The sequence below is a fragment of the Salvelinus alpinus genome, chromosome 17 (genome assembly GCF_045679555.1).
Source record: "Salvelinus alpinus chromosome 17, SLU_Salpinus.1, whole genome shotgun sequence".
Taxonomy (NCBI): domain Eukaryota; kingdom Metazoa; phylum Chordata; class Actinopteri; order Salmoniformes; family Salmonidae; genus Salvelinus; species Salvelinus alpinus.
Genome location: NC_092102.1, coordinates 27229295 through 27254295, shown reverse-complemented (window position 1 = coordinate 27254295; position 25001 = coordinate 27229295). Strand labels below are relative to the sequence as shown.

The window sequence follows — 25001 nt, the reverse complement described above, 5'->3', positions numbered from 1 at the left end:
GGGTAGAGACTAGAGAGACAGTGGTAGATCGAAGGGGATGGGGTGATCAGTAAAGCTGGTGACGCCTCTGGAGGAACGGTATAGAGGTTAAACCATCGCGAATATTCTTGGAATTATTTGCTTGAATGTCTCTGAGTGTTTCACAGAGTAAAATGCAATAGGGGGGCACAGAATCTCCCTCTTTCTCTCCTTCCTTCCTTCCTTCCTCCCTTCTGTCCATCCTTCCGTCCTTCTCTCTATCTCCCCCCCTCTATCTCGCTCTCTCTCTCTCTCTCTCTCACACACACACACACACACACGCTCGCAAAGGGATGGTGGTGGATGCTCCTGACTGCGATAGCTAAAACAAGATGGGATAATCATGCGTGTCTGGCCACGGGCGTTGATGCAGCTGCCGTTGCCTGATCTTTACTGGACTGAGGGTAGGGTGGGTCTGGTTCCGACTGGATCTACATCTCGATTCGGCTTGACATCGATGTTATCAAGATATTTACATGTTAGAAGACAACGACTGTAGCCTAAAACGCGAAATCGCAATAAAAATGAATAATCCGAGTGATAGATTAATTAAATGCTCCCATCGATTGAGAATCGTATGTATCGATAATTAATAAATTAACTAATTGATAAAACAGACGGGAATAACGTGCTGTCTTGGACGGAAGGTGGTGGTGGTGGGAGGGGGGGGGGGGCAGTAGCTAGGGACATCCCCATGAGGCGACCGGATCACCCTTTCTCCTGTTTGCTGATATTTTTTTGGAATGAGAACGGTACCTGGCCTTCCGGGAAAAGAACATCATTGCATTTGTAATCAGGCTAGGACACCCTCTCCACCAGCACCCTATTTTCGCCGTTCCCGCCACAGCAACCGCGGCACCGGCCAGTCCACGACCCGGTCCGCGTCATCGAATCGACGCATCACTGGATGGGGTGTAGACTGTGAAGACGGTGAGTGCGTGTGTCAAAGGGGGTACTGAGGGAGACTGGGCGATCTCATCACCTGTGCACTGGTTAATTGCACTCCAATCTGGCGAGTTTGGAGGGACGGAGAGTCAGGTGCAGTAAGGGCGCCTCAATGACCGTCTCCTCCCGGGACAGAGCGCCTAAAGCCCAGCGTTTGCAGTGCGGCGGGTAGAGAAGGCTAGAGAACAGCGGCGAGTTTGGAAGTTTTGATGCATATGATCACAACCACCATGATTTTTATGATTCTTGGCGCTTCAGTTGTAATGGTAAGAGATACGCTTTTTATTGCACCCCGCATGTGTGTTTAACGCCTACAGCAATGATATATCTTTTTTTTTTAAACCTGTGTAGCCTATAATAATGAATAATGTAGTTATAGGCAATATATTACAACTACAGAGCACATTTTATATAAGGACACTGAAAATAATTATGGTTAAATGCATATAGACTTGAGGAAGTAGGCTACACATAGTCTGCCAACAATTACATGGCTATCATGAATAAATCATCTAAATACCATTTAAGAGCGAAGGAGTTTTCCCTCGCAAATGATTGCAAGGTGGGTTTCCAAATGTATTTGTCTATTTTCTCTTATATGGACTTTAGCTTAATGCAAGTCATATAATGGTGCTGCTGTGTTGGGAATAGTTATTGTGTCCCAGTTGACTCTTATGGTTCTTTGCAGGCGATAGCCTGTTTAATGGACATGAACGCACTACTGGATCGCTTTCACAACTACATCTTACCGCATTTACGAGGGGAAGACCGCGTCTGTCATTGCAACTGTGGAAGGTAAAAAAAAACAATATAATACATTGATTCATTTGGATAGATACAATGTGCTGCATCTGCAACGAAAGGTAGCCAAACAGAGTCAAGAGCGCTGCTATTTTTCTCGTCTAATCATAATCCCTCAATAGGCCTCTCGAATGATTTCTCCTGCTGAACTGTTGGTTTTAATAAGCATCCCAACCTGCTCCATGCATAATCTCTTGAAATTGTGCCTAATTGATGTCGACTGTGGTTTTATTCGAGGTATATGTGTGTCTAATGGTAGGCTACATACAGCCTTATGTTTGTGATGCCTAGGTTGTGACGGTGTTTTCAAGCCTATATTCAGTGATTTGTCTTTTACTGCATACGAAGGTGGTTGAGCCATAAATAAAGTATGTTATGATTTATGAGGAATGGGCTAAGGAATCATTTTAAACGAAGACAGCTCTCAATGATCGTTCTCGTGCTGTTTTGCATTTGCAATATTACCATATTTTTAAGAGGAAATGTTTTTGGAGAGAGGACATTAGGCCTACCTATATTGAATCAGTTGTGAGAATTATAATATATAGGTATACAGTGATCTATTATTGATAACCCATGTTATGAAGGCTGAAAATGGAATGAAACATAAAATAACTATAGTTGAATGGTGTAGGCCAGGTTTCATATTGCTGTTGTGATTAGACCTGTAAACGTTATATGTGGCCTCACATTTTCACAATTGCTGGTAGAGACTCCTTACAACACAAAATCTTTCTAAGATCAAGTTCTACTCAAATATTTTGAGGAAACCAATTACCTAAAATAAATGTTGTTAAGAAACTTAAATAGCTGAATTGAGCAGTACTACCTTCATATGAGAAATACAATAAAACATGCATTTATTTTTAGTAAGGTATACTTAAATTGAATGCCCCCACTAAGCCACGCCTCCAATAATTTCCCAGTGTGCCTTGCCTTTTTGATTAAAGTGTAGCATAACCAACCATGATTGTATTTGTTAGTGACATGGTTGTTGAATTCGTTCATTTTCAGTCCTACGACCTTAACAAAGTAAGTTCCTAGGCAAGTATTCCAAGTGTGCAAAGCTGTCATCAAGGCAAATGGTGGCTACTTTAAAGAATAAAAAAATATATATATATTTTGATTTGTTTAACACTTTTTTGGTTACTACATGATTCCATGTGTTATTTCATAGTTTTGATGTCTTCATTATTATTCTACAATTTTGAAAATAGAAAAAATTAAGAAAAACCCTTGAATGAGTAGATGTGTCCAAACCTTTGACTGGTACTGTAATTCATTAGGATATTAAGCCATGGATAAAGGCAAGTTTAGGCCTGAGTACACTCTGAACAACTACAGTGGCTTGCGAAAGTATTCACCCACTTGGATTTTTCCTATTTTGTTGCCTTACAACCTGGAATTAAAGTAGATTTTTTGGGGGGTTTGTATCATTTGATTTACACAACATGCCTACCACTTTGAAGATGCAAAACATTTTTATTGTGAAACAAACAAGAAATAAGACAAAAAAACAGAAAACTTGAGCGTGCATAACTATTCACCCCCCCCCCCCCCCCCCAGCAATTACAGCTGCAAGTCTCTTGGGGTATGTCTCTATATGCTTGGCACATCTAGCCACTGGGATTTTTGCCCATTCTTCAAGGCAAAACTACTCCAGCTCCTACAAGTTGGATGGGGTCCGCTGGTGTACAGCAATCTTTAAGTCACACCACAGATTCTCAATTGGATTGAGGTCTGGGCTTTGACTAGGCCCTTCCAAGACATTTAAATGTTTCCCCTGAAACCACTCGAGTGTTGGTTTAGCAGTATGCTTAGGATCGTTCTCCTGCTGGAAGGTGAACCTCCGTCCCAGTCTCAAATCTCTTGAAGACTGAAACATGTTTCTCTCAAGAATTTCCCTGTATTTAGCGCCATCCATCATTCCTTCAATTCTGACCAGTTTCCCAGTCCCTGCCGATGTCCAGTTTCCCAGTCCCTGCCGAACATACCCACAGCATGATGCTGCCACCATCATGCTTTACTGTGGGGATGGTATTCTCGGGGTGATGAGAGGTGTTGGGTTTGTGCCAGACATAGCATTTTCTTTGATGGCCAAAAAGCTCAAATTTAGTCTCATCTAACCAGAGTACCTTCTTCCATATGTTTGGGGAGTCTCCCCCATGGCTTTTGGCGAACACCAAATGGGTTGGCTTATTTTTTTCTTTAAGCAATGGCTTTTTTCTGGCCACTCTTCCGTAAAGCCCAGCTCTGTGGAGTGTACGGCTTAAAGTGGTCCTATGGACAGATACTCCAATCTCCGCTGTGGAGCTTTGCAGCTCCTTCAGGGTTATCTTTGGTCTCTTTGTTGCCTCTCTGATTAATGCCCTCCTTGCCTGGGCTGTGAGTTTCGGTGGGTGGCCCTCTCTTGGCAGGTTTGTTGTGGTGCCATATTCTTTCCATTTTTTAAATAATGGATTTAATGGTTCTCCGTGGGATGTTCAAAGTTTAGGATATTTTTTATAACCCAACCCTGATCTGTACTTCTCCACAACTTTGTCTCTGACTTGTTTGGAGAGCTCCTTGGTCTTCATGGTGCCGCTTGCTTGGTGGTGCCCCTTGCTTAGTGTTGTTGCAGACTCTGGGGCCTTTCAGAATAGGTGTATATATACTGAGATCATGTGACAGATCATGTGACACTTAGATTGCACACAGGTGGACTTTATTTAACTAATTATGTGACTTCTGAAGGTGATTGGTTGCACCAGATCTTATTTAGCGGCTTCATAGTAAAGGGGGTGAATACATATGCACGCACCACTTTTCCATTTTTTATTTTTTATTTTTAAACAAGTTATTTTTTCATTTCATTTCACCAATTTGGACTATTTTGTGTATGTCCATTACATGAAATCCAAATAAAAATGGATTTAAATTACAGGTTGTAATGCAACAAAATAGGAAAAACGTATTTTAACTTTATGTACGTGTTGGGTCATTGTTGTTCAGTGCATAATCTGAAACAAATTATTAACTTAACTAACATTCACAGAAGATAAGAAAATCTGCTCTTGGCCCTCTATGAATACTGCTCCTTTGTTTTGACTGCCTACAGTCTAACAACCTGAGAAATGGGTCATGAAGTGTTAGTAAGATTAGTAATGGGTCATGAAGTGTTACTAAGGTCATCATACAGTAATATTGGCCAAACTTTTGAGAGGGTCTCTCTCTCACTCCCTCTCATTTCAAGATTTCCTCATAGTTAATGTTCAGTAATGTGCTATATTAGGCCTATATACCTTTCGAAGTATTTTTAGACCAAAATGTTTTTGCCACATTTTTTACATTTTTATTCAAAATTATAAACGCAACATGTGAAGTGCTGGTCCCATGTTTCATGAGCTGAAATAAAAGATCACAGGAAAAAAAATGTATTACTCAAATTTTGTGCACAAATTAGTTTACATCCCTGTCAGTGAGCATTCCTCCTTTTCAAAAATAATCAAATCAAATCAAATCAAAATTATTTATATAGCTCTTCTTACATCAGCTGATATCTCAAAGTGCTGTACAGAAACCCAGCCTAAAACCCCAAACAACAAGCAATGCAGGTGTAGAAGCACAGTGGCTAGGAACAACTCCCTAGAAAGGCCAAAACCTAGGAAGAAACCTAGAGAGGAACCAGGCTATGAGGGGTGGCCAGTCCTCTTCTGGCTGTGCCGGGTGGAGATTATAACAGAACATGGCCAAGATGTTCAAATGTTCATAAATGACCAGCATGGTCAAATAATAATAATCACAGTAGTTGTCGAGGGTGCAGCAAGTCAGCACCTCAGGAGTAAATGTCAGTTGGCTTTCATAGCCGATCATTAAGAGTATCTCTACCGCTCCTGCGGTCTCTAGAGAGTTGAAAACAGCAGGTCTGGGACAGGTAGCACGTCCGGTGAACAGGTCAGGGTTCCATAGCCGCAGGCAGAACAGTTGAAACTGGAGCAGCAGCACGGCCAGGTGGACTGGGGACAGCAAGGAGTCATCATGCCAGGTAGTCCTGAGGCATGGTCCTAGGGATCAGGTCCTCCGAGAGAGAGAAAGAAAGAGAGAAAGAGAGAATTAGAGAGAGCATACTTAAATTCACACAGGACACCGGATAAGACAGGAGAAGTACTCCAGATATAACAAACTGACCCTAGCCCCCAACACATAAACTACTGCAGCATAAATACTGGAGGCTGAGACAGGAGGGGTCAGGAGACACTGTGGCCCCATCCGATGATACCCCCGGACAGAGCCAAACAGGAAGGATATAACCCCACCCACTTTGCCAAAGCACAGCCCCCACACCACTAGAGGGATATCTTCAACCACCAACTTACCATCCTGAGACAAGGCCGAGTATAGCCCACAAAGATCTCCGCCACGGCACAGCCCAAGGGGCGGCGCCAACCCAGACAGGAAGATCACGTCAGTGACTCAACACACTCAAGTGACACACCCCTCCTAGGGACGGCATGAAAGAGCACCAGTAAGCCAGTGACTCAGCCCCTGTAATAGGGTTAGAGGCAGAGAATCCCAGTGGAGAGAGGGGAACTGGCCAGGCAGAGACAGCAAGGGCGGTTCGTTGCTCCAGAGCCTTTCCGTTCACCTTCACACTCCTGGGCCAGACTACACTCAATCATATGACCCACTGAAGAGATGAGTCTTCAGTAAGACTTAAAAGTTGAAACCGAGTCTGCGTCTCTCACATGGGTAGGCAGACCATTCCATAAAAATTGAGATCTATAGGAGAAAGCCCTGCCTCCAGCTGTTTGCTTAGAAATTCTAGGGACAATTAGGAGGCCTACGTCTTGTGACCGTAGCGTACGTGTAGGTATGTACGGTAGGACCAAATCAGAAAGATAGGTAGGAGCAAGCCCATGTAATTCTTTGTAGGTTAGCAGTAAAACCTTGAAATCAGCCCTTGCCTTAACAGGAAGCCAGTGTAGGGAGGCTAGCACTGGAGTAATATGATCACATTTTTTGGTTCTAGTCAGGATTATAGCAGCCGTATTTAGCACTAACTGAAGTTTATTTAGTGCTTTATCTGGGTAGCCGGAAAGTAGAGCATTGCAGTAGTCTAACCTAGAAGTAACACAAGCGTGGATTAGTTGTTCTGCATCATTTTTGGACAGAAAGTTTCTGATTTTTGCAATGTTACGTAGATGGAAAAAAGCTGTCCTTGAAACAGTCTTGATATGTTCGTCAAAAGAGAGATGAGGGTCCAGAGTAACGCCGAGGTCCTTCACAGTTTTATTTGAGACGACTTTACAACCATCAAGATTAATTGTCAGATTCAACAGAAGATCTCTTTGTTTCTTGGGACCTAGAACAAGCATCTCTGTTTTGTCCGAGTTTAAAAGTAGAACTTTTTCAGCCATCCACTTCCTTATGTCTGAAACACAGGCTTCCAGCGAGGGCAATTTTGGGGCTTCACCATGTTTCATTGAAATGTACAGCTGTGTGTTGTCCGCATAGCAGTGAAATTTAACATTATGTTTTCGAATGACATCCCCAAGAGGTAAAATATATAGTGAAAACAATAGTAAAACTAAAACGGAACCTTGAGGAACACCGAAATGTACAGTTGATTTGTCAGAGGACATACCATTCACAGAGACAAACTGATATCTTTCCGACAGATAAGATCTAAACCAGGCCAGAACTTGTCCGTGTAGACCAATTTGGGTTTCCAATCTCTCCAAAAGAATGTGGTGATCGATGGTATCAAAGCAGCACTAAGGTCTAGGAGCATGAGGACATATGCAGAGCCTCGGTCTGACGCCATTAAAAGGTCATTTACCACCTTCACAAGTGCAGTCTCAGTGCTATGATGGGGTCTAAAACCAGACTGAAGCATTTCGTATACATTGTTTGTCTTCAGGAAGGCAGGAAGGCAGTGAGTTGCTACGCAACAGCTTTTTCTTTTTTTTTTGAGAGGAATGGAAGATTCGATATAGGCCGATAGTTTTTTATATTTTCTGGTTCAAGGTTTGGCTTTTTCAAGAGAGGCTTTATTACTGCCACTTTTAGTGAGTTTGGTACACATCCGGTGGATAGAGAGCCGTTTAGGCTGATAGGCATGGCATGTCAAGAAACTGATTAAACAGCATGATCATTACACAGGTGCACTTTGTGATGGGGACAATAAAAGGCCACTCTAAAATGTGCAGTTTTGTCACACAACACAATGCCACAGATGGCTCAAGTTTTGAGGGAGTGTGCAATTGGCATGCTGACTGCAAGAATGTCTACCAGAGCTGTTCACAGAGAATTGAATGTTAATTTCTCTACCATAAGCCACCTCCAACGTTGTTTTAGAGAATTTGGCAGTACTTCCAACCGGCCTCACAACCGCAGACCACGTGTAACCACGCCAGCCCAGGACCTCCACATCTGGCTTCTTCACCTGCGGGATTGTCTGAGACCAGCCACCAGGACAGCTGATGAAATTGAGGAGTATTTCTGTCTGTAATAAAGCCCTTTTGCGGGGGGAAAATGTATTCTGATTGGCTGGGCCTGGCTCCCCAGTGGGTGGGCCTGGCTCCCAAGTGGGTGGGCCTATGCCCTCCCAGGCATGGCTGCGCCCCTGCCCAGTCATGTGAAATCCATAGATTAGGGCCTAATTTTAAATTGACTGATTTCCTTATATGAACTGTAACTCAGTAAAATCGTTGAAATTGTTGCATGTTGCGTTAATATTTTTTTCAGAGGAACATTATCGCTGTCTATCATAGCAGCATTTTTTTGTGGTTTATTTTAAGTCATTTTTAAATATTGATAAAACCTCTGATACTCAATATTCAATGGGCAATGCTCACAATATTCCTAGCTTTGAATGAATTATATATTTTCATACTTGTGCTTGTTACCTTCCTGTTCCCGGGGACATATAGTACATATAGTCCTAAACTAGATCCCAACAATTGCATGTCACACTGCTTGTCATTGCCTTTAATTAAGCCAATTGAAAGCGGGTGACACAGTGTCTGCGTCCAGGCTCTGGTCAAAAGTAGTGCACTATGTAGGGAAAAGGGTGCCATTTGGCACACAGCCACTTTATCTTTTAGTGACCTGAAAATGCTCTTCAATAAGAGTTACTAATTTACGTAAGATGTTTACCCTCTCAGTATAAACATTTCATGGAATAGACAGTCAGATGAGAGCCCACCTGATCTTGAAAGCCTACTTTTAGTGCATGTGGTGTTGAGGCGTCATCCTGGCGATGATGCACATCTAGTCAGGCCTGAGGCCACATCCACTGTCATTCCTTTACTGCTTGTAAACCTCAGGTTGTCATTTTATGAGATGTACCTTTGAGGGGCACGTTAGGTAGGTCGTTATGTTAGGCTTTGATAACACTGTGACAAAAGTAATGGTAATCATTTACAGAAGGTAGGCTACACACATTTCTGGAAATGATTATTCACCAGCACTGTACTGTATAAATTCAGCATGTATTCCATGCCTTTGCATTCTCCCATTTGTACCAAATCAGTGTTGAGAATTCAATTTCATCACCTACACCCCCTAATTTGTCCTCTCTTGCCCTATCTCCTCTTTTCCTTGTTCTTCCCTCCACCACTAACACTTTCTAACCTCCGGCTTTGTCTCTTCCAGGCATCATGTCCACTACGTGATCCCGTACAATGGGGACCATTCTCTGGTGGACTCGTCGGAGAACTACTTTGTGAGTGACAGCGTGACCAAGCAGGAGATGGACCTGATGCTGGGGCTGCTGCTGGGCTTCTGTATCAGCTGGCTCCTGCTGTGGCTGGACGGAGTGCTGCACTGTGCTGTCAGGGCATGGAGAGCCAGTCGCTACTACGGTGAGTCAACCAGAGACTTGGTCTGTTTGACTGGGAAAAGTTTTATATGGACTGACTGGAACATCAATAAGGTTGACAAAATGTGCAGCAGAATGAGCAAAACATTTCTCAATCATCTGATGACAGAAGTATTGTTTGGTTGATTCCCACCTCTGCGAAAAGAGAGATGTTGAGTGAAGTGGTGTATGTGTTAATATTTCGACTGCCTTATTGATCAGTGTTTCTCCTACATCTTTTCTTGGGGATGTAACATGGGTGTGCAAATGCACAGAACGAACATACAGGCTGCTGTTGACCACTGTACCATTCATTGAAACCAATTGAAACCAGGCTTTCTTGGGTGGGCGGATAGCCCAACACACCTGGCTATGAGTGATGGTTATGGGAAACTTTACAGAACTTGAGGACATAAGGGCTCAGTTGTATACTCAAAGAAAGCATTCATAGGGGAAAAGGGAAAAGTATATTCCAGACAAAATATATTGTCTCACAGGATATTAACTGTACAGTACTGTATACAGTGTGTTATGGTCATGAATTAGAATTAAGATATTATGCAGGTAATTACTACTGTATAAGTGGGAGAAGGAATTTGGAAAAAGATTACTTTCTGTCCGGTGAGGGGGGATAGTTATGTGTGTAAAGTAGGCATAGTGAAACTGTAATGTTAATTATGCTGTGGAAATATTGCTGCCCTCAGATGTCATATGTTTAGTACATACTGATTCACTGAAACAAAGATTCCTTACCCATAGCACAGAGGGCATGTGTCTGTCTATACACCAGGAAGACATACAATTATTAACTGTCTCAATTCTTACCATTGTTAGTCTAGCAAGCCAGACTTCACTGAGGGAGAGTGTATGCCAATGTGAACATATTACATATTAGAGGACTTTTTGTCCATACTTCTTCTCCTGATTCAATAACTTGTCCAGTCCCACTGGGCACAGACGTCAGCTCAACGTTTAGTTTTGATTTACATTTGGTTGAGTTGTCAACTAAGTTGAAATACATTTAAAAAATTCACCATGTCATTGGATTTAGGTTAAAAGTTCAGTGAAGAAAATACTAAATTCTCTTACGTTGATTACTTTTTCCTAATCCAATCAGTTTTCCACATTGATTGAACGTCATAATTTTTGGTTGAAATGACAAGGAAACAATGTTGATTCAACCAACGTTTGCCCAATGGAGTGTTCTTATAATGTGTTGGAATAATCCAATTGCTTCAGCTACACATTATCTTGTGCAGCTCTCGATGTCAAAACAGGCCTATATTTTGTAGCTGGCCTGGATCCTTTAGATATAAGACATTGCTGAAGGAGGTGATGTGACCTGGATATTCCAATTGCTGTTACGGTCAGAAAATAGAGGGGCATAATGTCTAGTGAGTTTACAGTGGCTTGCGAAAGTATTCACCTCCCTTGGCATTTTTCCTATTTTGTTGGCTTACAACCTGGAATTAAAATAGATTTTTATTTTTTTTGGGGGGGGGGGGGGGTTGTATAATTTGATTTACACAACATGTCTACCACCTTGAAGATGCAAAATACTTTTTATTGTGAAACAAATAAGAAACAACACAAAAAACAGAAAACTTGAGCGTGCATAACTATTCACCCCCCCAAAGTCAATACTTTGTAGAGCCAGCTTTTGCAGCAATTACAGCTGCAAGTCTCTTGGGGTATGTCTCTATATGCTTGCACATCTAGCCACTGGGATTTTTGCCCATTCTTCAAGGCAAAACTGCTCCAGCTCCTTCAAGTTGGATGGGTTCCGCTGGTGTACAGCAATCTTTAAGTCACACCACAGATTCTCAATTGGATTGAGGTCTGGGCTTTGACTAGGCCCTTCCAAGACATTTAAATGTTTCCCCTGAAACCACTCGAGTGTTGCTTTAGCAGTATGCTTAGGGTCATTGTCCTGCTGGAAGGTGAACCTTCGTCCCAGTCTCAAATCTCTTGATTTGATCCCTCAAGAATTTCCCTGTATTTAGCGCCATCCATCATTCCTTCAATTCTGACCAGTTTCCCAGTCCCTGCCGATGAAAAACATACCCACAGCATGATGCTGCCACCACCATGCTTCACTGTGGGGATGGTATTCTCGGGGTGATGAGAGGTGTTGGGTTTGCGCCAGGCAGAGCGTTTTCCTTGATGGCCAAAAAACTCAAATTTAGTCTCATCTAACAAGAGTACCTTCTTCCATATGTTTGGGGAGTCTCCCACATGGCTTTTGGCGAACACCAAATGGGTTTGCTTATTGTTTTCTTTAAGCAATAGCTTTTTTCTGGCCACTCTTCCGTAAAGCCCAGCTCTGTGGAGTGTACGGCTTAAAGTGGTCCTATGGACAGATTCTCCAATCTCCGCTGTGGAGCTTTGCAGCTCCTTCAGGGTTATCTTTGGTCTCTTTGTTGCCTCTCTGATTAATGCCCTCCTTGCCTGGGCCGTTTAATTTTGGTGGTCGGCAGGTTGTTGTGGTGCCATATTCTTTACATTTTTCTATATGGATTTAATGGTGCTCCATGGGATGTTCAAAGTTTCGGATATTTTTTTATAACCCAACCCTGAGCTGTACTTCTCCACAACTTTGTCCCTGACCTGTTTGGAGCGCTCCTTGGTCTTCATGGTGCCGCTTGCTTGGTGGTGCCCCTTGCTTAGTGGTGTTGCAGACTCTGGGGCCTTTCAGAACAGGTGTATATATACTGAGATCATGTGATAGATCATGTGACACTTAGATTGCACACAAGTGGACTTTATTTAACTAATTATGTGACTTCTGAAGGTAATTGGTTGCACCAGATCTTATTTAGGGGCTTCATAGCAAAGGGGGTGAATACATATGCACGCACAACTTTTCAGTTTTTTTTATTTTTTAGAATTCTTTGAAACAAGTAATTTTTTTCATTTCATTTCACCAATTTGTACTATTTTGTTTATGTCCATTACATGAAATCCAAATAAAAATACATTTAAATTACAGGTTGTAATGCAACAAAATAGGAAAAAACGCCAAGGGGGATGAATACTTTTGCAAGGCACTGTAAAAGTAAGAGATGGCCAATTAATCACCTCTGATTAATATGAAACCACCACACAAAGATGGGGTACTAAATAACCCTATTATTTTATGTCTTGAAAAGACTACGTTAAAAAGTGGGTTTAGATGCATGTCTTATTATTTATTGATGATAAATATGAATTTGGAGATGTGAAGCATACAAATATTGCCAGACTTAGATTCTGTGATTCTATAAGTATTAGTCAAGATAAAACTGCTTCATATTTTCAGCACAGAATCAATCCATCTGCTATTCAGTGCATAACATCCACATAAAAAAATACACCCAGATTTTACATTCAAATGTTTCCCTCGAGGTAGAGGGGTGGCTCAAGGCTTTTCTTGTGCTGGAATCCTTGTGAATGGAGGGAATGCCCCTTCACTTGTGTGTTTGGCTGTGATATTGATTGTGGGTCAGACTTGTTTAGCCTCCCTGAGATGGGGAGTGAAGGTGAGGCTGATGAAGCGGGAAGGTAGGGGGGTGTGAATATACTGTCACATCCCAACCCACACATACACTTTCTCTCTCTCACACACGCACACACACACACACACACACACACACACACACACACACACACACACACACACACACACACACACACACACACACACACACACACACACACACACACACACACACACACACACACACACACACACACACACACACACACACACACACACACACTTGCTCCCTCCTAGGGAGCTATAAATAGAGTGAGAGAGAGCAGCTGGAATGGCGGGTGAGGAAGAAACATGCACACCACACTGACACAGACCGCATTGAGGTGCACATTGATTCCTTTAGCTTTTTCTAATTCCATCTATAGACCCTGCGTCTCCTGCTCTCCATTCAGTTATTGAATCTCCTGATATCCATTTTCTTTAAAAGGCATCCTTTTGGTGACCCCTTTCTTACTGTCTATTTCTCATGAATAACTGATTCATATTCTTTGGCACCATCAGTGATGAAACCATCAGTGGAAAGACATTTTATTTAGCAAAATAAGGAAACAAAATATGATAACAAAAGAGGAAGATTATGATTTGGATAACAATGGCCCCCCTTCCCTCCCTCCGTAAAAAGACCTTTACATTTCTACCCTCACCCCACTTTCCGCATTACATTACCATTTACATTTTTCTCCTGACTCCATCTCCATCCTTTTATTCAAATGAGAAGAACCTGTATCGCTCTCTCTTTTCGTTTGGATACCCTTCTGAACTGTCCTTGTGGATTGCATACCCATTCACAGCTATAAATAACTCACTCCTCCCTCCCGGCCAGCGACCCCCACTTCCCACCACCTGCCTCCCCGTACTCCCCCCTCTCCCCTGCCTCTGGCAGGGCCATGTGCTAGTGGGTGTGCTGCCTTGTGATCTCCGTCTTCTTTCTCTGCCGTCTCAGCGGCAACTAAGCCTGACAGAGACAAATTCCTGCACTTCCATTTCTACAAATTCTACCTCACACTCATATACTTGGTGAAAGAAATCCTAAATATCTTTTTTTAAATCGCTATTTAATCATGCATATCAGGATATAGAAACTGAAACATACACAAACATGACCAAAAGTATGTGGACACCTGCTCGTCGAATGTCTAATTTCAAAATCATGGGCATTAATATGGTGTGGTTGATGTGGTTGAGGTCAGGGCTCTGTGCAGGCCAGTCAAGTTCTTCCACACCGATCTCGACAAACCTTTTCTGCATGGACCTCGCTTTGTGCACAGGGACATAGTCATGCTGAAACAGGAAAGGGTCTTCCCCAAACTGTTGCCACAAAGTTGGAAGCCCAGAATCCTACAGAATGTCATTGTATGCTGTAGCGTTTAGATTTCCCTGCACTGGAACTAAGGGGCCTAGCCCGAACCATGAAAAACAGCCCCAGACCATTATTCCTCCTCTACCAAACTTTACAGTTGGCACTATGAATTGGGGCAGGTAACGTTCTCCTGGCATCTGCCAAACCCAGATTCGTCTGTCGCACTGCCATATGGTGAAGCGTGATTCATCACTCCAAAGACCCGTTTCCACTGCGTCCAATGGCGGCGAGCTTTACTCCACTCCAGCCAACGCTTGGCATTGCGCATGGTGATATTTGGCTTGTGGGAGGCTGCTCGGCCATGGAAATCTATTTCATGAAGCTCCTGACGAACAGTTCTTGTGCTGACGTTGCTTCCAGAGGCAATTTGTAACTCGGTAGTGAGTGTTGCAACCAAGGACAGACCATTTTTGGGGGGGGCGCTACGCGCTTTAGACCATTCTGTGAGCTTGTGGGGCCTGCCAGTTCGAGGCTGAGCCGTTCTTGCTTCTAGACGTTTCCACTTCACAATAACAGCACTTACAGCTTTTTTTATTTCGTTTTTTTTCTCTTTTTTTAGGGGGTGGATCAGCTTTAATATTGCAGATAGATTGTTGCTTCCATCAATGTAATTGTCTACATCATTTCCAATCCCCCATATATTTTTGGGGTAAATATATATTCATATACATGCATAATATATCACAATTCCAGTGGGTGAGAAATTGTAGACCTCGACAAGTCTGGTTCATCGGAAGTTTACATACACCTTAGACAAATACATTTAAACTCAGTTTTTCACAATTCCTGACATTTAATTCCCCGTCTTAGGTCAGTTAGGATCACCACTTTATTTTAAGAATGTGAAATGTCAGAATAATAGTAGAGAGAATGATTGATTTCAGCTTTTATTTCTTTCATCACATTCCCAGTGGGTCAGAAGTTTACATACACTCAATTAATATTTGGTAGCATTGCCTTTAAATTGTTGAACTTGGGTCAAACGTTTTGGGTAGCCTTTCACAACCTTCCCACAATAAGTTGGGTGAATTTTGGCCCATTCCTCTAGACAGAGCTGGTGTAACTGAGGCAGGTTTGTAGGCCTCCTTGCTCGCACATGCTTTTTCAGTTCTGCCCACAAATGTTCTATAGGATTGAGGTCAGGGCTTTGTTATGGCCACTCCAATACCTTGACTTTGTTGTCCTTAAACCATTTTGCCATAAATTTGGAAGTATGCTTGGGGTCAATGTCCATTTGGAAGACCCATTTGCGACCAAGCTTTAACTTCCTGACTGATGTCTTTAAATGTTGCTTCAATATCTCCACATAATTTTCTTTCCTCATGAAGCCATCTATTCTGTGAAGTGCACCAATCCCTCCTGCAGCAAAGCACCCCCACAACATGATGCTGCCACACCTATGCTTCACGGTTGGGATGGTGTTCTTCGGCTTGCAAGCCTCCCCCTTTTCCTCCAAACATAACGATGGTCATTATGGCCAAACAGTTCTATTTTTGTTTCATCAGACCAGAGGACATTTCTCCAAAAAGTACGATCTTTGTCCCCATGTGCAGTTGCAAACTGTAGTCTGTCTTTTTTATGGCGGCTTTGGAGCAGTGGCTTCTTCCGTGCTGAGCAGCCTTTCAAGTTATGTCAACATAGGACTCATTTTACTGTGGATATAGATACTTGTGTACCTGTTTCCTCCAGCATCTTTCCAAGGTCCTTTGCTGTTGTTCTGAGATTGATTTGCACTTTTCGCACCAAAGCCTTACGCATGGTGTCCCCGGTTCGCCAGCACAGCCCAGTGCGGGCTATTCCACCTCGCCGCATTGGCCTGGCTACGGGGAGCATTAAACCAGGTAAGGTTGGGCAGGCTCGGTGCTTAAAAGCTCCTGTACGCCTTCACGGTCCGGTATATCCGGCGCCACCTCCTCGCCCCAGCCCAGTACCACCAGTGCTTACACCACACACCAGGCTTCCAGTGCGTCTCCAGAGCCCTGTTCCTCCTCCACGCACTCGCCCTATGGTGCGTGTCTCCAGCCCGGTACCACCAGTTCCGGCACCACGCACTAAGCCTCCTGTGCGTCTCCAGAGCCCTGTGCGCCCTGTTGCTGCTCCCCGCACTAGCCTTGAGGTGCGTGTCCTTAGCCCGGTACCACCAGTTCCGGCACCACGCACCAGGCCTACTGTGCGCCTCAGCCGGCCAGAGTCTGCCGTCTGCCCAGCGCCGTCTGCGCTGTACGTCTGCCCAGCGCCGCCTGCACTGCCCGTCTGCCCAGCGCCGTCTGAGCTGTCCGTCTGCCCAGCGCCGCCTGCACTGCGAGCTGTCCGTCTGCCCAGCGCCGCCTGCGCTGCCCGTCTGCCCAGCGCCATCTGAGCTGCCCGTCTGTACTGAGCCTTCATAGCCGCCCGTCTGTCCTGAGCCTTCAAAGCCGCCCGTCTGTCCTGAGCCTTCAGAGCCGTCCGTCAGTCAGGAGCCGCTAGAGCCGTCCATCAGTCAGGAGCCGCTAGAGCTGTCCGTCAGTCAGGAGCTGCCAGAGCCGCCCGCCAGACAGGAGCTGCCAGAGCCGCCCGCCAGACAGGAGCTGCCAGAGCCGTCAGTCAGCCATGACCTGCCAGAGCCGTCAGTCAGCCATGACCTGCCAGAGCCGTCAGTCAGCCATGACCTGCCAGAGCCGTCAGTCAGTATGGAGCTGCCCCTCAGTCCGGAGTTGCCCCTCAGTCCGGAGCTGCCCCTCAGTCCGGAGCTGCCCCTCAGTCCGGTGCTGCCCCTCAGTCCGGTGCTGCCCCTCAGTCCGGTGCTGCCCCTTAGTCCAGTGGGGTTAATATGGAGGGTTGCAGTTAAAAGGAGGCCACGAAAGGGGGTAGTGACTATGGTGGGGTGGGGGCCACGTCCAGCGCCAGAGCCGCCACCGTGAACAGATGCCCACCCAGACCCTCCCCTATAGGTTTAGGTTTTGCGGCCGGAGTCCGCACTTTGGGGGGGGTACTGTCACGTTCCTGACCTTATTTCCTTTGTTTAGTCTTTGTTTAGTTGGTCAGGACGTGGGCTGGGTGGGTATATTCCATGTTATGTGTTTTCATTGGTTAGGGTTGTCTAACAAGCCTGATATGGTTCTCAATCAGAGGCAGGTGTTTTACGTTGTCTCTGATTGGGAACCATATTAAGGTAGGCTGTTCTCACTGTTTGTTTGTGGGTGATTGTTGCCGTGTCTGTGTTTGTTCGCCACACGGTACTGTTTTCGTTCGTTTGTTCACGTCGTTTATTGTTTTGTATTTTGTCAGTGTTCTGTTTGTTGGATCATCATTAAAATTCATCATCATGAACATTTACCACGCTGCGCCTTGGTCCTCCTCTCTTCCTGTAACGTCCTGACCAGAGTTATTATGTGTTTTGCTTGTTTAGTGTTGGTCAGGACGTGAGCTGGGTGGGAATTCTATGTTGTGTGTCTAGTTTGTCTGTTTCTATGTCCAGCCTAATATGGTTCTCAATCAGAGGCAGATGGTAATCGTTGTCCCTGATTGAGAATCATATATAGGAGGCTTGTTTTGTGTTGGGATTTTGTGGGTGTTTGTTTCCTGTCTCTGTGATTGTCTGCACCAGATAGGTCTGTCTCGGTTTTTGCACATTTGTTATTTTGTATTGTTGTTTGTAGTGTTTCACTTGTTCTTTATTAAACATGTTTAACACTAGCCGCGCTGCACTTTGGTCCTCTCCTTCACCTATGGAAGAAAGCCGTTACACTTCCACCCACCAAACCCGGACCAAGCAGCGTGGAAATGGGCAGCAGCAACAGAAGCAGCGGTACCAGGAGGAATGGTCTTGGGAGCAAATATTCAACGGAGAAGGACCCTGGGCTAAGGTTGGAGAGAATCGCCGCTCTCGGGAGGAGAAGGAGGCAGCCACAGCCCAGGAGCGGTGGAATGAGGAGGCAGCACGTAAGAGAGGCTGGAAGCCCGAGAGGCTCACCCAAAAATTTATTGGGGGGGGTGCTAAAGGGGAGTGTGGCGAAGCCGGGTTGGATACCTGAGCCAACTCCCCGGGCTTACCGTGGAGTGAGAGGGCGTCGTACTGGTCAGACACCGTGTTATGCGGTGGAGCGCACGGTGTCCCCAGTACGCGTGCTTAGCCCAGTGCGGGCTATTCCACCTTGCCGCACTGGTAGGGCTAGGTTGGGCATCGAGCCGGGTGCCATGAAGCCGGCCCAACATATCTGGCCTCCAGTACGTCTCCTCGGGCCGGCGTACATGGCACCAGCCTTACAGGTGGTGTCCCCGGTTCGCCTGCATAGCCCAGTGCGGGCTATTCCACATCGCCGCACTGGCAGGGCTACGGGGACCATTCAACCTGGTAAGGTTGGAGAGGCTCGGTGCTCAAGAGCGCGTGTCCTCCTTCACGGTCCGGTATATCCGGCGCCACCTTCCCGCCCCAGCCCAGTACCACCAGTGCCTACACCACGCACCAGGCTTCCAGTGCATCTCCAGAGCCCTGTTCCTCCTCCACGCACTCCCCCTATGGTGCGTGTCTCCAGCCCAGTGCCTCCAGTTCCGGCACCACGCACCAAGCCTCCTGTGCGTCTCCAGAGCCCTGTACGCACTGTTCCTTCTCCCCGCACTCGCCCTGAGGTGCGTGCCCTCAGCCCGGTACCTCCAGTTCCGGCACCACGCATCAGGCCTATAGTGCGTCTCAGCCGGCCAGAGTCTGCCGTCTGCCCAGCGGCGCCTGAACTGCCCGTCTGCCCAACGCCGTCTGAACTGTCCGTCTGCCCAACGCCGTCTGAGCTGGCCGTCTGCCAAGCGCCATCGGAGCCATCCGTCTCCCCAGCACCATCTGAGCCATCCGTCTCCCCAGCGCCATCTGAGCCATCCGTCTCCCCAGCGCCATCTGAGCCATCCGTCTCCCCAGCGCCGTCTGAGCCATCCGTCTGTCCCGAGCCGTTAGAGCCGCCCGTCTGTCCCGAGCCGTCAGAGCCGTTCGTCAGTCAGGAGCCGCTAGAGCCATTCGTCAGTCAGGATCTGCCAGGGCCGCCAACCAGACAGGATCTGCCAGAGCCGCCAACCAGACAGGATCTGCCAGAGCCGCCAACCAGACAGGATCTGCCAGAGCCGCCAACCAGACAGGATCTGCCGGAGCCGTCAGCCAGCCATGAGCGGCCCTACAGTCATGAGCTGCCCTAGAGTCATGAGCTGCCCTAGAGTCATGAGCTGCCCTACAGTCATGAGCTGCCCTACAGTCATGAGCTGCCCTACAGTCATGAGCTGCCCTACAGTCATGAGCTGCCCTACAGTCATGAGCTGCCTTACAGTCATGAGCTGCCTTACAGTCATGAGCTGCCTTACAGTCATGAGCTGCCTTACAGTCCGGAGCTGCCACTCAGTCCGGAGCTGCCACTCAGTCCGGAGCTGCCACTCAGTCCGGAGCCGCCACTCAGTCCGGAGCCGCCACTCAGTCCGGAGCTGCCATTCAGTCCGGAGCTGCCATTCAGTCCGGAGCTGCCTCTCTGTCCTGAGCTACCTCTCTGTCCTGAGCTACCTCTCTGTCCTGAGCTACCTCTCTGTCCTGAGCTACCTCTCTGTCCTGAGCTACCTCTCTGTCCTGAGCTACCTCTCTGTCCTGAGCTACCTCTCTGTCCTGAGCTACCTCCAAAGTCATGTGGGGGGCCTTGGGGAGGATTCTTAGGCCAAGGTCGTGGGCGAGGGTCGCCACTCAAAGGACGCTAAGGAGGGGGACAAAGACAGTGGTGGAGTGGTGTCCTCGTCCACCGCCGGAGCCGCCACCGCGGACAGATGCACACCCAGACCCTCCTCTTGAGTTGTAGGGGTGCGTTCGGAGTCCGCACCTCAGGAGGGGGGTACTGTAACGTCCTGACCAGAGTTATTATGTGTTTTGCTTGTTTAGTGTTGGTCAGAACGTGAGCTGGGTGGGAATTCTATGTTGTGTGTCTAGTTTGTCTGTTTCTATGTCCAGCCTAATATGGTTCTCAATCAGAGGCAGATGGTAATCGTTGTCCCTGATTGAGAATCATATATAGGAGGCTTGTTTTGTGTTGGGATTTTGTGGGTGTTTGTTTCCTGTCTCTGTGATTGTCTGCACCAGATAGGTCTGTCTCGGTTTTTGCACATTTGTTATTTTGTATTGTTGTTTGTAGTGTTTCACTTGTTCTTTATTAAACATGTTTAACACTAGCCGCGCTGCACTTTGGTCCTCTCCTTCACCTATGGAAGAAAGCCGTTACACTTCCACCTAACGACGAGCGTTACACATGGTGTTTATACGTGCCTACTATTGTTTGTACAGATGAACATGGTACCTTCAGGCGTTTGTAAATTACTCCCAAGGATGAACCAGACTTGTGGTCTACAATATCTTTCTTTAGTCTTGGCTGATTTCTTTTGATTTTCCCATGATGTCAAGCAAAGAGGCACTGAGTTTGAAGGTAGGTCTTGAAATACATCCACAGGTATACCTCCAATTGACTCAAATGATGTCAATTAGCCTATCAGAAGCTTCTAAAGCCATGTCATCATTTTCTGGAATTTACTAAGCTGTTTAAAGGCACAGTCAACTTAGTGTATGTAAACTTCTGACCCACTGGAATTGTGATACAGTGAATTATAAGTGAAATAATCTGCCTGTAAACAGCTGTTGGAAAAATTACCGGTGTCATGCACAAAGTAGAGGTCCTAACCGACTTGCCAAAACTATAGGTTGTCAACAATAATTTTGTGGAGTGGCTGAAAAACGAGTTTTAAGTGTATGTAAACCTAAGTGTATGTTAACTTCCGACTTCAACTGTAGTACACTTCAGAGTGGTTGAGAAACGAGTTTTAAGTGTATGTCAACCTAAGTGTATGTAAACTTCCGACTTTAACTGTAGTACACTTATCATAATTTGGTTTTAATCCAGAGAGGTTAGCAAAAGTATTTAGATCCTTTATGAGGCTGTGGAGGGATTCTAATTGTGGTTTTAAAAGAAAACATGAATCATCAGCGTACAATGACACTTTTGTTTTTAATCCATGGATTTCTAACCCCTAATACTATTCTTGGATCTCATTTTAACATAATAATAATAAATAGATATGCCGATAGTGGACAACCTTGTTTTACTCCTCTAGATAGTTTAAGACTTTCTGAGATGTAGCCATTATTTACTATTTTACACCTAGGGTTACTATACATAACTTTAACCCATTTTATAAGAGATTCCCCAAAATTGAAATATTCTAGGCATTTATATATAAACTCCAGTCGTACTTTATCAAAAGCCTTTTCAAAATCAGCTATGAAAACCAGGCCTGGTTTCCCCGATATTTCATAGTATTCTATTGTTTCCAGTACTTGTCTTATATTATCTCCAATGTATCGTCCATGTAAAAAACCTGTCTGATTAGGATGAATAATACCTGACAATACCTTTTTAATTCTATGCGCCAAGCATTTAGCTAGAATTTTTGCATCACAACACTGAAGTGTAAGAGGCCTCCAATTTTTTAATGGACTGGATCTTTATATATATAACACTTGGATCCTGTTTCAGTGTAACGATTTTCTTCTTCTTCCGATGAGGAATATGAAGGATCGGACCAAAATGCAGCGTGGTAAGTGTCCATGTTAAATTTATTAACTGAACACGGGAAAAAGACAAAAATAACAAAGTGAATGACAACAAAAATCAAAACAGTCCTGAATGGTGAAACAAACACAAAAACAGGAAACAACTACCCACAAAGACAACGATTGACAGCTGCCTCTGATTGGGAACCATACTTGGCCAAACACAGAAATACAACACATAGAACAAAACATAGAATATAGAACATAGAATGCCCACCCCAACTCACGCCCTGACCAAACCAAAATAAAGACATAAAAAAGGAACTAAGGTCAGAACGTGACATTCAGTAATAATGAAATCAGACCTTCTTGTTGCGTGTCCAATAATCTACCGTTTATATAGGAGTGATTAAAACATGATACAATATTTTTTTGGTATACTTCCCCTGGTATGCCATCCAGCCCTGGATTTTTCCCAGACTTAAAGGCTTTAATTGCATCAAGAAGTTCCTCCTCTGCAATTTGGCCTTCACGTGAGTCTTTCTGTACAGATGTTAATTTTACATTATTAATAGGGGAAAAATCCATACACTTAGCTTCGGTTAGTGGAGATGGAAGAGACTGAAACAAAAATATATTAGTACTTTACTTCCTCTTTCAAAATATAATTTGGTGATGCGTGACTCCATCATTTGTAACAAGTTTCAATAAAAAAATTGGTAGCATTTCTATGTTGAAGATTGAAAAAAATGTTGGTGCATTTTCCCCCATATTCCATCCAGTTCAATTTATTTTTATAATATATTACACTGGAACGTTCTTGAATAAGTTCCTCCATTTCTTTTTGTTTTTCCTCTAACTTATTCTGTGCCTCTATGGTACAGTTTTTATTGCTATCTATCTGTACTGTTAGTCCTTCAATTTCCTTTGTTAATATGGACTCTTTTGATTTAAATTGCTTTTGTTTTATAGATGAGTACTGAATTGCATGGCCTCTAAAGGCACATTTTAAAGGGTCCCATACAATAAGATCTGCTGTACCTATGTTATGTCTGAAAAAGTCAGTTATAAATTATTCTGTCCTAGTTATCATCCAGTAGGCTTTGATTAAATGTCCAATATCCTCGTCCACGTGGAAATTCTGTAAGAGTACTATATATGCCAATTATGATCCGACTGCATTCTGTTCCCATCAACATTTTTTAAACTTTTGGTGAGAGAGAATGACATAAGAAAGTAATCAAGATGACTAGCTTGATAAAGTTGGCATTCTAACATGGTGCCACGTTGAAGTCACTGAGCTCTTCAGTAAGGCTGTTCTACTGACAGTGTTTGTCTATGGAGATTGCATGGCTGTGTGCTTGGCAGAATAGTGATGTAACATTTTATATTTGGCATATGAATGTGTGGGTGTAACAGTATTGCAACCGTCCCATTTTGGGCTTGAACCAGGGACCCTCTGCACACATCGACAACCGTAATGCTCAAAGCATTGTTACCTAGCTCTCCACAAAAGCCACAGCCCTTGCAGAGCAAGGGAAACAACTCCTTCAAGGTCTCAGAGCGAGTGACGACACCAATTGAAACGCTACTAGCGCACATTGCTAACTAGCTAGCTATTTTACACCGGTTACATGGGCAACACATGAGTGTGTAGGATTGATGTATTGTACTACCAACAATTAGGTTGGTGGGAGCATCAAGGATGTTTTGGACATATTGGGCATCTAATATACCTAACCAAATGCACTCCCATTCTCTTATTAACCCCACAATGAGATAAATGTTCTAATCATGTATATTTCTTCTCTAGTTTCTTCACCCCTATAACAACCTCCCTCTCTCCTCTTGTCCACCAGACACCCCTTCCTGGTCATGGCTCCCCTCGTTCTGCAACCTTCGAGATCTGCGTCGACGCGCCCAGCTCAGACAGCTGGAGGACTCCAGTGGCAACATGGTCCACATCAAGCAGAAGCTCTACCACAACGGCCACCCCAGCCCACTCCACCTCTGACTCTAAAACAAGAATCCCCCATCCCAGTCCCCCCAAACTGCCCCATGGCCAACTGGTGCCTCAGAGACCCTGGAAGACTGCCCTCTCATTGTTCATAACACCCCTGTCACTGAGACTTTCTTTGACAAGTCAGCACCAACCAATCCAAACTCGAGCAGAAGAAGAAGATAGTCGCTACTGAAATCTTGTCTATGTCCACATTTTTTGTGTTCATTGTTGAAACTTAGAAAAGGGTACGATGCGGACAGTGTCCAGAAAGTGGGGGGAGTAAGAATGGGGTGCCACAGTGTGTTTTTTCTCTATTGGGAGGGTCTTTCTCTAAAGTGGGAGGGAGGTAAATGGAAAAGGGTGTTTTTCAAGATTTTGTGATGGGAAGATTAGATTGTTGCTTCTGTAAATACTAATAAATATGGGGAAGTGGGAACACAGGGTATGGGTGGGTTTGTTTGTGAGTGTGGTGAGTCAAGTGTTACGAATAGAGCCGATGGACTGTATGGGAGGATAAACGGAGGGTAGGGAAGATGAGGATGACAGCCGTCTGGGGTTGAAGAGTGTGATTTCTGCTAAAAACACAGATTAATTAGCTTTGTTACTTTGTGAATTAAATTAATGTATTAATTTACATGTAAATATAAGAAGGGGAGGGGAGCATACGTTTGTGGTCAGGGTTCTCTGCGCTGTGTTATTATTTATGAGAAGGTAGAAAATAAATTGATGCCAGCCCAGATAAGACGGAGAGACAGTTCAGTACTTCCCTTGTCTTCCCAATACTGTGTCCAATAGCACTTCCCAATTTGCTACATCCAATTGCCTCATACCTATCAGGAGCAACCAGCCTAGCAGCAGCGGGAACCCTCACCCAGTCCCCCTCCCCTCTCTGTCCAGACATTGCTGTTGTGAGGATAAAATGTCTGTTTTATTAAAAGTGCCATTGAAGCACAACAGTGA

At 44.7% G+C, this 25001-nt stretch overlaps 1 protein-coding gene across 1 annotated transcript; it reads left to right on the top strand.

Moving 5' to 3' along the window:
• The first annotated feature begins 740 nt into the window (after nucleotides 1-740).
• On the top strand, nucleotides 741-25001 carry tmem240a (transmembrane protein 240a). Its single transcript, XM_071348283.1, has 4 exons — nucleotides 741-1229; nucleotides 1652-1758; nucleotides 9400-9608; nucleotides 23899-25001. Exons 1-4 carry the CDS (start codon nucleotides 1173-1175, stop codon nucleotides 24051-24053), a joined length of 528 nt encoding a protein of 175 aa, XP_071204384.1. The 5' UTR covers nucleotides 741-1172; the 3' UTR covers nucleotides 24054-25001.